Raw genomic sequence first — 12,472 nt, 5'->3', positions numbered from 1 at the left:
GGCTGCCTGGATGAACTGAAAGAAATGTTTTTGTCTTGATGTAAATAGAGAAGGATGGCTCACACGGGAACTGTGACCAAGCCTTCTTTTCAAGTGTCACTCTATTTCCCTTTCATTAGAGGATGCCTCTGAAGAATATTTGGTACCCTTGATGTTAAAGGCAATAGTTCGTTTGTTCACAGATATTGATTCATACAGTTTGTTTTTAGTGCTTCGTTCCCTTTCCATCAGCACAAGTCTGATATTTATGTAAATTATAGGGATATTCACATACGACAGTAAGGCTGTTAGGTATATTCTGGCCATAGCCAATTTTTAGGGAGTAAGGATAGGTTTGAGACCTTAATTCTGCAATATAATGCTGACTTTGACCCTTTTCATTATGTTACAGCATTGGTCACATCTTCTGAGCTACCAGAGGTGGCAAATCCAGGTCCAGAAAGTAAAAACCCTGCCACAGTTTGGATTTAGCCCCAGGTGCTAGCTAGGGAGCTAGCTAGCTAGCTAGCATCAATGGCCAAAGCCAAACTGTGACAGGGTTTTCACTTTCTGGCTCTGGATTTGCCACCTCGGCATGGCTGTGCAATAAATCAGCCAAGTGGGAGTGGGAGATTTGGATGTGATAATGGGGAATCTCGAATCCTGTAGCACCAATAAAGGGTTAAAACAAGAACCTATTTCAGGGTGTTTGTTGCCATGACTGGATATATTTCAATGTTTGTGCATTTGTGGGAGCGTTAGCTATGCGTTTTCATGTTAAGTATATTTATACATTCCTGTGTGTCTCCTCTATCCTCTCACATGGATTATTGAGCCCTGAACTAAACTCGCAGACTGCACATGTGAAGTTCAGACTGGGCTTGACTTTTACATTTCTTTCACTGCAAAACATTTGATCCCTGTAAATAAAAAATATCAATAGGCAAATATTTTTTTTACATTCAGATCAACCTGCATTCACAGGTTTAAATATTTTTTTAATTGAATCTGATCATATTAATAAATAATGGATAAAAATATAATATACCCAAATTTAGAAATGTCAATTACAACATATTTCAACAAATGTCAACTTAGGTATTAAGTAAATTATTTGCTTCTCGTAAACTGAGGTGGCCTCAGGTGCTTGTTGTAAAACGGCTCCCCCATAACAGTGCCTTCTACATTGTATACAAAGAGAAAGATTTGTGAAACAGCTCCATTAGTTGGCTGTAATCTCGCTGGACGCACTCAACTCACCGGGAGCTGAGGTCTGCAACTGACATCAAAACCATTGAACAGAGATTAAAAAAAACAAAAAAACACACACACACAAAAAAGGAAAGAAAGTAGATCATCAATGAGGTTTTCGAAGAAGGTGAAACCATATGCCTCACCCTTGAATCTGCAGCTTGGCAGTGGACCAGTTCAGCTTACTCGGATCACCATCATCAGAAAGGACTCGACACAAACTTTTAAAAAACATCAGGACACATCAGTCCTAGAACACATTCAAATATCACACACGCTTGTCTTCAGTGTCTCCCCCTCCTCCTCCTTTTTGATCCTCTCATTTAATTCTGAAATATTAAACACATATTTGGACGCTTCTCTTTCTTCGTCATTGTGACCCTCAAGTAGAATTCCCCTCTAGCTCTGTCCTCATCCTTTCATTCCTTCCATTCCTTCCTTCCTTCCTTTCTTCTTCCTTTCTTCTCTTTCCTTTTAACCCACTTTTTGCGGGTTGGTAGCACGCACGCCCTGCTCATAAGTGATTCGCTGGCTGATGAGATACTGCGCTGCTTGAGTAGCTGCTGGCGACCCTGTTATGGTGACTTTACGGTTCCGAGTACCAGGAATGAACTCTCCCTTTTTGGAGATCTGGATGCGGGCTCCTGTTAGCTCCTGGTACTCTACCAGCGTTTTTCCTCCTTTTCCCAAAATTGCACCAACCAGATTTTCGGGTACAGCAATTTCAACCACGTCCTTGGCTCCATCTGCAAGCTTCTCTGTTGCTAATAGGGAGGAGGCCATCAGTGGGGATGAAGCGTTTAGGTAACCATTGGAAGCACCTGTCGCAGCTGCAAGAGAACCGAGGGAGAAACCACCAAGCCCGGTCGCTGGGTGGCCAGCACTGCTGGAGGCATCGCTAGCATAGGAGGCTAGGAGGTTAGCTGCAGCGGCGGCCGCCGGGTTAGCGCTCGCCGCTACTGCAGCAAGGACACCAGAGGCTGCTGCGGGGTTAAGGCCCAAGCCCAAGGTGTTGGTATTGTAGCCATAGCTGGCCAGTGTGTTGAGGGCTGATGTGATGGCCAGGAGGTCATTGCCAGAGAAGCTAGACATGGCAGCAGGGAAGGCACCCATTCCTGTCAAGCCGGCCTGGCCCAGAAGGCTGGAGGCAGTGGCAGCTGCCGCAGCTGCGTTAGGCATCACCTCGGCCGTGTTGGCGTAGGGCGATCCGGTGGGGTTGGAGTTAGCCACTGGGCCGGAGATGTTGGAATAACTGATGTTGAGGCAGCTGCTGCTCTGAGGGTCCTCCTGGATTTTTTGTACTATGATTTCCACTGCCTTACGGTTCTGTTCAGGCTCACCACTGATTGTTACCACTCGCTCCTGCAGGTTGATGCCCTCCGGCTTCTGGGAGAGCTGCACCCAAGCCCCTGACTGCTCCATCACTGCTTTCACTGTGGCTCCTCCCTTGCCAATAATCAGCCCAGCTGTGCTGTTGGGCACAATCAGTTTGGCCTGCAGAAAAAATATAAATTATATATAGTAGCAGCAAATGAACAAGACATACTTTTAACTATGGAGGACCAAAACTGCCAAAATTAAAAATAACTGACTAAATAAATAAATGGCTAAAAGTGAAAATAAAAACGGATATGAAAAATATAATTCAAAAAATAAATATAAATGGAAATAAAAACAACAAAAATATACACCCCTAAATTAATAAATTAAAGTAAAAAATAAATACAAAAATAAAAATCGAGATTCAAAAAATAAAAATAAATGTTGAAATAAATAAATATATAAATAGAATTAAATATCAATAAATCAAAAAAAAAAAACGCTCTGTTCTCACATTATTATTTATTTCATGCTGCAGACACTCTGCAGAAATGTTATTTAAATAAGGGGGCGGTCCTAAGCGTTGGGTTGGGCTCTGCCGTTGCAAACTGCCTTTCAAAGGTCGAGTGAGCTGATCGGCGAACAAAGAAGTCTCGCCGGCTTGTATGAGAGCTCCAGCAATGGCGACTATCTTGTCCACTGTCATCACAACTTGCGACCAGTAAAGCCCAACCCAAGACATGCTTAGGATCGCCCCCTCATTTGAATAACATTTCGACCTGACAGAGCGTCTGCAGCATGAAATAAATAAATGTGAGAGCAGAGTATTTTTTATTTATTGATCAATATTTAATTATATTTATATATTTGATTTTGTATTTATTTTGACATTTATTTTTATTTTTTTAATCTTGTTTTTTTATTTTATTTATTTTTTATTTTTTACTTTTATTGATTTCTTTTTTTTCCATTTAGATTTTTGTATTTAATTTTTGAATTATATTTTTTATAGCAGTTTTTATTTTCACTTTATTTATTTTTAATTTGAGCAGTTTTGGTCCTCCATATTTAACAGCTTAAACAGAACGAGGGACAGCTCTGACTGAGTCTGAGCTATGGCAGCGCCTGCTTTACTCAGCAATTTGTTAATCCTAGGGGTTTAAGATAGAGCTGTCACATAGTTTTGTCTTGCTATGAAAAACTGTAGGTAAAAATAAACCACATACTCTCACTTTTTCCTGACCTTGCCAGCCTGTGGGTCATGGCCCAGGGAATGACTAACAGTGGTAACGAATAAACAAGGTGTCCTAGAAGTGAACTGTGCCTACCACATAGAGACCACACACAACTAGTGTGTGTACAATGATGGATGACGTGACAACTCCCCTGAAAGCCAAACAAAAATATCTCAATTGGTCCCTAGTGGCTGGCTCCAGTATAGTTACGGCGGCGTATTAGAACCACGAATAAATATATCTTTTTTTTAGAGGGCGGGGGCAATATTAATAGAATATAAAAATAAAAATAATGCAAATAAATTGCAAGAAAAAACTCATAAATTTGCCACTTTATATAGTGGCAAATTTGTCAGAAAAAAACGTTTAAATATTCGAATTTATAAAGTGGCAAATTTGCGAGTTTAGAAAGTGGCACATTTTTGACTTTATAAAGTAGCAGATTTGCAAGAAAAAAAATCTGAAACTTACGAGAAATAGCGTACTACTCGGATGATTGTGCCAATACTTTTCGGTCAGGTTATCACATAAGGAGATAGTAATGGCTTTAACCATATCATGTTAAGTATTTGCAGGTTTCAAATCATAAATTTGGCACCTTGTTAAGTCGCAAATTTGCGACTATGAAATGTAAAATTTTACGAGAAAAAATTCATAAATCTGCAACTTTATAAAGTGGCAAATTTGCGAGAAAAAAATTGTAAATTTGCAACTTTATAAAGCGGCAAATTTTTGAGTTTACAAAGTGGCAGAGTTGCGAGAAAAAAAAGGCTTTAACTATATCATGTAAAGCATTCGCAAATTTCTCGCAAATTTGCCAATTTATCAAGTGGCAAACTTGCAAAATTTACTTCTTTTTTTTCTCTGAATATTGCCCCAACCCTCTAAAAACCATATATTTAGACGGGGCCCTAAAACGCCCTCGTATACAGTTTATAATCCAAACTCTACTATTTTTATGCTTAGGGGTGCAAAGTCACATTGAGATCAATTTCTTATAGTTGGGTCAGAATGGGCCCATCCACCAATCAATATTTGCTGGTTTCACTTATGTCATCAGCACAAGTTTATATGAGATATTTTCACTAGAGATACTTTCAAGAGCCTTCACCATTGTTATCATACACAAACAGACTTCACTGTACCTGTTTGATACGGTCAGGGTTGACCGTGGTCTGCGGTTGCAGTATGCTGACTGGCTCTGGCTTCTGAGCACTCTGGGGCATCTCTCGGACTTTTTCAGCAATAAAGTTGTGGACACCATTGAGGGCTTCAACAGTACCCTGTATCAGACAGACACGCTCTGTTGTTCCTGCAATGACAGAATAAGAAGAGAACAAACACAACTGATCAGATACTTGAATACGCTTCGAATGGATTTGTTGGATTTGACTAAATCTACATTCATATGAAGTCTTCTTGGCAACGAAAAATGATGTTCCTTGACATTCTACAAAGCAACCCAATTATTGAGCTATTCCTTCCTTCCCCCATTTATACAATCAACAGAGAAACAGCTGAAAGAAAGAAGCACGCTTGGTTAGTGAGCCACAGGGGGGAGAATGATTCCTCTTCAGTGATGTAACTCTTTCACCAGACTAACATTGAGTCTTACTTGCTTTGCAGTTCTAAGAAGCTCAACAACCTCTGGAGTTCTTTCTACACCCACATTGTAACGCTCAGTTTGAACCCTTTGATGCACAACATGGGTTAAAAGTGACCCAACCAAGTTTTTATGATCTGTATCTTTGCAATAACTTAATGTTATCATTCAGTATTCCAGGTATTCCTCAATTGACTTGTTTTTGGTCATTAAACATTGTTATTTTATTATTTATCTTCATACTTACTGAGTAAAAATGATATTTTCATTACTACCCTTCCAATGCACAAAACGGGTCATTTTTTACCAACATCTGTTTTCTGTTATTTCATGTAAGCCGGAGTGTTGCTTTGTTAAATATTTGAAATAAATATATTTTATCATTTACTATCACATATATTCCAAATCAAAACATCTAAATATATGCAAAATCCAATGTACAAGGCCACCATGGGGCTCAGGAGATATGAGGATATCCGCAGCTTCATACGGTTTGACGACAAGAGCACCAGGGCGTTACGTCTGGGAACAGACCACATGGCAGCAGACGTGTGGAACTTTTTCCTGGACAATTGCAGAAGATGATTCATCCCCAGGGACTTTAGCCCCAAAAGATGAGCAGCTGGTGCCATTCCATGACAGGTGCAAGTTCTTGCAGTATACAATATGCCCAGCAAGCCGGCAAAGTATGGAATAAAAATCTTCTGGATGTGTGAGGCAAGGGTCCCCTATGCCACTGGTTCTCAAACCCGGTCCTCGAGCACCCCTATCCAGCTTGTTTTCCATGTCTCCCTCAGCCAACAAAGCTGAAGATCGTTATCAGGCTTCGTGCAAAACTTGCTGATTAGCTGATCGTTTGAAACACGTGTGTTGGCCGTGGGAGACATGGAAAACAGGCTGGATAGGGGTACTCGAGGACCGCAGTCGAGAACCACTGTCCTATGCAATAGATGGATTTGTCTACACAGGGAGACAGCCAGGAGAGGAGGTGCAGAGGCACCTTGGGGAGAACATCGTCCTAAAATTGAGCGGTGGACAGGGGCATATAGTATATGGAAATAAATGTCTAAGTTCAAGCACATTGTTAGAATTGATCATATTTTGACTCCTATGTTGAATATTTTGTTGCTCACTCTCTCATTGATCGCGACATCACAAAGGACAACTTCATCACCAGTGTCTGTCTGGCTGAGAACCTCCTAAAAAAAGAACCTGACTATTGTAGGGACTCTTCACCAAAACAAGCCAGACATACTACCTATCATGAAGCCATCCAAATCATGGATCATTCATAGCTCAGAATTTGGATTCAGTGCTAATATGACCATGGTGAGCCATGTGCAGAAGAAAGGAAAGGCTGTTGTCCATCTGAGCACAATGCATGATGACAAGGCAGTGGATGACACCCGGAAGAAGAAACCCGATGTGATTCAGTACAAGAGTAGAGCAAAAGGAGTAGGAGTGGACTCAACAGATCAGATGAATGGCACTTACACATGTAAGCGGAGAACACAGAGGTGGCCCATGGTGCTGTGGTACAATATGCTGGATATTGCCACCCTCAATGCTTTTACACCAGCTTCACTGCAGGGCACCCTGGTTACATGGCTGGTGTTACCAATGCATTCCGACTGTTCATCAAGGAGCTGGGCAAAAAGCTAATCATGCCACATATGAAGAGCCACATGGAGGGCATACCCACACACCAAAAGCATATCATAGAAGCAATGGGAAGATGCGGGATAAAAAAACAAAAACACCACCCAACCATAAGAGGACAAGGGCATGGCGAAGTGGAAGAGGTGTGCAAACTGTCCATCTCCCTAAGACCAAAAAGCCAGTAGCTGTTGTTACCAGTGCAAGAACATTGTGTGCAAGGAGCACAAACATACAGTGGTCAATTGTAATACTTGAGAAAAAATTGTAAGAACTGAATTTACAACCTGTGCTCAGCTGTTGTGATCAGTTCTCTTCTATTTTACATTGGTCAAATTCACAAGTTCATTTTTAGTTATCTACCTGTGTTTGCCCAAATTACAAATAAACATGTTTCATATAATAAATGTATGATAGTTTGACCCAAATCACATCTAAAATAATTCCATCCATCCATTTTCTTAACCGCTTATTCCTCACTAGGGTCGCGGGGTGCTGGAGCCCATCCCAGCTGGCTTCAGGCAGGGTACACCCTGAACTGGTTGCCAGCCAATCACAGGGCACACAGCGACAAACAACCATTCACACTCACAATCACACCTAGGGACAATTTTAGTGTTCAATTAACCTGCCATGCATGTCGTTGGAATGTGGGAGGAAACCAGAGTACCCGGAGAAAACCCACACAGGAACGAGGAGAACATGCAAACTCTACCCAGGAAGGCTGAAGCCCGGACTCGATCTCACGTCCTCTGCACTGGGAGGCGCACGTGCTAACCAGTCATCCACCGTGTCGCCTCTCTAATTTAAGCATTTGAAGAAAAATGTTATTGTAAAATGCCTTTGTTTATTTTTAAATTGCACTTGAATAAATGGGTCATTTTTGACCCATGTCTGTAAACTTGATGTAGTAGCACAAAAATGACTTTTCTTCATAAGATATGGCAGGAAAAATATAAATAATGATTTGTAACAATCAAAAATAAGATTTTTAACGAATACTTGGATTATTAACTTATAAAATACATAGGTTTCAAAAGATACAGCAAAGAAACACTCAAACAGCATGAAATAACATTGTAAATTGAGGCGGGTCATTTTTGACCCATGTTGTGCATTAAAAGGGGTGTGAATATGCTGTGCATCAAAGGGTTAAGAAAACGTTCAACCTTTTGGATGGACATTTCTGTCTTGCTTTCTGTTAAAATGTTATTGTCGCTCAGAAATGACAATAGTAGTCAGTAATTGCAGATCCCGAAGGCTGAACAATCCTAAACATGCTCACATGGCAAATATTTTTGAAAGATCCTGACAAGTTGGGCAATGTCATTCCACTCCAGTCCTAGAGTTGGCAGCATTGTGCATATCACTGGCATCAGGCCAAAACCTCCCAAGTCAGTTATTGAAACAGCTTGCTTTTTTTGAGGATGCAATGTTGAACAATTGTGTCATTTTGGGGGTCTCCTGAAAAGTGAAGATTTTGGAGTTACAAGGATTCCGCCCGACGCCCGTAATATACAGTATAGTATAGGGCAGTGGTGGGCAAACTTGGTCCTCCAGGACCGGAGTCCTGCAGGTTTTAAATGTTTCCCTGCTCCAACGCAGCTGATTCCAATCAACAGGATCGTTATCATGCTTCTGCGGAGCTTGCTGACAAGCTGATCATATATCAGCTGTGTTGAAGAAGGTAAACATTCAAAACCTGCAGTACTCCGGCCCTCGAGTACCGAGTTTGGCCACCCCTGGTATAGGGGCTGGACTCGCTCCTAAAATCCTGATTCGCTAATCGTGCCATCATGGCTACCGATATCCGGTTGGATTCGTAACTTAACTCATTTTCACTGAAGCAACCCCCTTTGCTCCCGATTGTTTTACTGGATTTTGACTGATTTTGCAAGGCCCACAGAATATTGTGTTCTATTGCTATAAAAACATGGAACCTACCAAAAGAAAGATTAGAGTCTCTTCTTTCATCATCGATCTGTTTCCGTTTTGCAGCAATTAGTATTAGAATATAGCTTAGTTTCATCATTATTCACAAATATGTTTAAAACAGTGGGGGAACCAGCTTATTGCAACATGGCCCTTGTTGATCTCTTATACTCTGCTGCCACCTGTTGGCCGTTTTTGTAATACCTACCATTGCTTCATGCATTCTCTTCAGTTTAGAGGCTGCATCAAAGTCTCTTTCATGCTCTAGCATAAAAAAAACAATAAAACACGTATAAATATGTCTTTGGTAACATGGTCATATTTAAAACAGAAAATATTTATACGTTTTTGGGAGCAAATGAGTTAATATGATTTCAAAATATCTAGTACATCTTGGCAACTTATGCTGTTTGCATTTAAACTAATAACCTAAAAAAAAAGCCCCAAGATCAATACATGCATTTGTGTTTGATTTGATGGGTACCATAAAAAGATTCAGAACAGGTAGACTTTATGTGTATGGACTCGGACTCCATACACATTCTCTTTAAAATGCATCAACTGGTGTTTCCAAATGGTTTAAGTCTGTAACTGTCATAGAAAGTGGACTCGTGCTAAACAGTTTCCACAACGCCGGTTCCGATGACGTCACACCATCTGATCCCAGTCTGCAAATAATGATTACATTTTTAATTTGCCAAGCCCACTCGTTCTAATGTCCAAATTACCACCCAGTTCTGAGTTCTGATCCATGCGACCCACCTTGCCACCTCTTTCAGAATGTGAAACTGGAAATCGGCTTAGCAGTTTTTATGCACACCTACTACTTGTCAAACAGAAGGCAAAGCAATATTCCACGGTTGGATCAGTAGTTTGGCAAATAGTAAACATTAGACGAACCGACAAACAAACACACACACACACACTTCGGGAGCGTGAACATGGCCTACTTTCAACTCTCCCTTAGGAGCTTAAGTCTGTGAGTGGACATATTTCAAGTCAGTAGGATCTTACTAAAGCAGCTATATTGGAATGAATCAGACAATTGGCATCAAGCTCTCAACAGTTTTGTCTTTTGCATGAATAATTGGCTTCATAATGATTCAAATAATCTATTAGATCAGGGGTGCTCAAGTTCGGTCCTCGAGAGCCCCTATCCAGCCTGTTTTCCATATTTCTCTCCACTAACACACCTAATTCATGATCAGGATCGTTATCAAGCTTCTGCAAAGCTTGCTGATTAGCTGATCATTAGATTCAGCTGTGCTGCAGGAGAGAAACATGGAAAAAAGGCTGGATAGGGGCTCGAAAAGACCGAACTTGAGCACCGCTGTATTAGATACTTTTGAATGAAGATTTCAAATGAACAATCTTTGTGGTAGGTTTCTATGGATAACTGGCTCTTAAGTCCATATCTTAGCCTTAAATGGAAACTTTTTGTTCTGTCATGGGTGCCGCAAACCCAGCTTCTCTTAAGTCTAAAGGTCACTGAGCATGGTTCTAACCCCCTAATTGCCCTTCGTCATTATCGTGTGAGTGAATATGAGTTACAAATGATGAACAAACTCCCTCCGCTCTCCCATGCCCATCTTTGGAGACATGAGATCGAGTCCGGACTTTGGCCTTCCTGGGTAGAGCTTGCATGTTCTCCCCGTGCCTGCGTGGGTTTTCTCCGGGGACTCCGGTTTCCTCCCTCATATTATATTATATTATATTATATTATATTATATTATATTATATTATATTATATTATATTATATTATATTATATTATATTATATTATTGATTAGGGGTGTGCCTAGTACCTGGTGATTCGATTCGTGTCACGATTCAATACCAATTAATCCCAATACGAATCTATAAATTGATTATTGCAATTTTTTTAACTCAAATTTGGAAAATAATAATCAGTAAACTTGTACATGTACACTGTAAAATTTGTATGAAAATTTATTTATTTATCTGAAAATTCAGGCTTATAACTGATCCACTGCACTTAGCAAACAGGTTGCAGTCTGTTTCTTGTTTGAACAGCACTGAAATAAAATATTATGGCTTAATGTTCCATTAATATAACATTCTTCCATGCTTAATGTATGAATCCTAATCCTAAGTAAGACATTTTGTTGAATATTGCCATAAAAAATTGATGTTTAAAAATCGATTCGGCCGCATATCGAATTGATTCGAGAATTGCGCGATATATTGCCGAATCGATTAGAGGTGTAACAAAAACCGATTTGGACCAGAAATCCGGTTTTGAGTTTAATGATGCGAGTGCGCTGGCACACGGAGTAATGAATCGGTCTAAAATTAGCTTGAACCGGCCGATGGCTAGGTCAAGACATTATAAATCGGTTTTATGTTGCTGATACAGCTGCTCAAAACGTTTTTATAAAACAACCAAAACAGTCCAGTTGCGATCGATGCGAATTAAATGTCCTGAATGATAATACAAGCGAGCTCTTGACTCTCAGTTACGCGAGACTTTGCCCAGGAGACCTGTTTGTTTGTGTGTGGGTGAAAAAAAAGTCTTGCGAGACTTGACAGTTATGTGACGTCAGATAGCGCTACGCGCAGCTTTTAGTTTGGGACAGAAGTCTCCAGGTGGTGGAGTGGAACCGTCACTTGCCAACAATGCAGGTTGACGTGGGTTCACTTCCCCCGCCTGGGACACCATGTTTGTATGTGTGCGTGTTTGTGTGAATGAGTGCAAAAAATAAATAAATACATAATTAAATAAATAAAGTTTGGGACAGAAGTTGAATGGAGACGTGGTCACGCGGACCAGATTCACAACATGCTAAGGCAAGTTTAATGTAAAAGTATAGAAGAGATGTTTATTTTATATACGATGAAATGCTGGATAAAGTGTTGCCATGTACTAAGACTGTCAACCTGCACTCGTACACACCGCAAGGACGAGCGATATATGTATATGCTTGATGAGCCGGCATGGATCCGCATGCTCTGACAGCGAGGACTTCTTCCAACTAAAGCACCCACAACTCGACCAGAGGAAAGGTAATAACGTTCTTAATAACCCGGGTTATTGTTAAAGACTTAAGCCATACTGCGTTGTGAAGAATGAGGACTTTTAGGACATGATAAAAACATTAGCGCCCCCAATATGATGTGTAAATAGATATCTGTCTGACAATCACGCTGCAGTGAGTTAAAAAACAGGGTATTAAACGAGTCACACACAGGCAAAAACATAAGCATGTGTTGAGTGGAACACAGCAATAAAGTGCCAGCCGTCTTTTCTTTTTTTTTTTTTGGGTGCACTCACACACATATAAGGTCTCTCAGGCGGGGAAACAAACTCACGCCAACCTGCACCAAAGGCAAGTGACGGTAACCACTCCGCCACCCGGAGCCCCAAGTGCCAGCCCTCATTACTGATAATGGAACAAGATAGGTGACATCATCGTGATCAAGTTCAGCTATTTTTGCACATGAAGAACCATGATAAGCATTAAGTATACATCAACTT

The 12,472-nt window shown here is 40.6% G+C and overlaps 1 protein-coding gene across 2 annotated transcripts in view; it reads right to left on the bottom strand.

The window, feature by feature from the left end:
- Nucleotides 1-499: 499 nt before the first annotated feature.
- The window catches only part of nova1 (NOVA alternative splicing regulator 1), a 39,188-nt gene continuing 27,215 nt past the window's right edge, over nt 500-12,472 (bottom strand). For both annotated transcript variants that reach the window (XM_077546904.1, XM_077546905.1), the window contains exons 3-4: nt 4,931-5,097; nt 500-2,724 (exon numbers count right to left, since the gene is read on the bottom strand). In XM_077546904.1, the coding sequence (XP_077403030.1) occupies nt 1,705-2,724; nt 4,931-5,097 (1,187 nt within the window). In that variant the 3' untranslated portion in view covers nt 500-1,704. The remainder of the gene's footprint in view (nt 2,725-4,930; nt 5,098-12,472) is intronic.

This window comes from Vanacampus margaritifer, chromosome 16, assembly GCF_051991255.1.
Source record: "Vanacampus margaritifer isolate UIUO_Vmar chromosome 16, RoL_Vmar_1.0, whole genome shotgun sequence".
Lineage (NCBI taxonomy): Eukaryota > Metazoa > Chordata > Actinopteri > Syngnathiformes > Syngnathidae > Vanacampus > Vanacampus margaritifer.
Note: the sequence above shows the minus strand (reverse complement) of the source record. Positions and strands in the feature narration are given on the sequence as shown.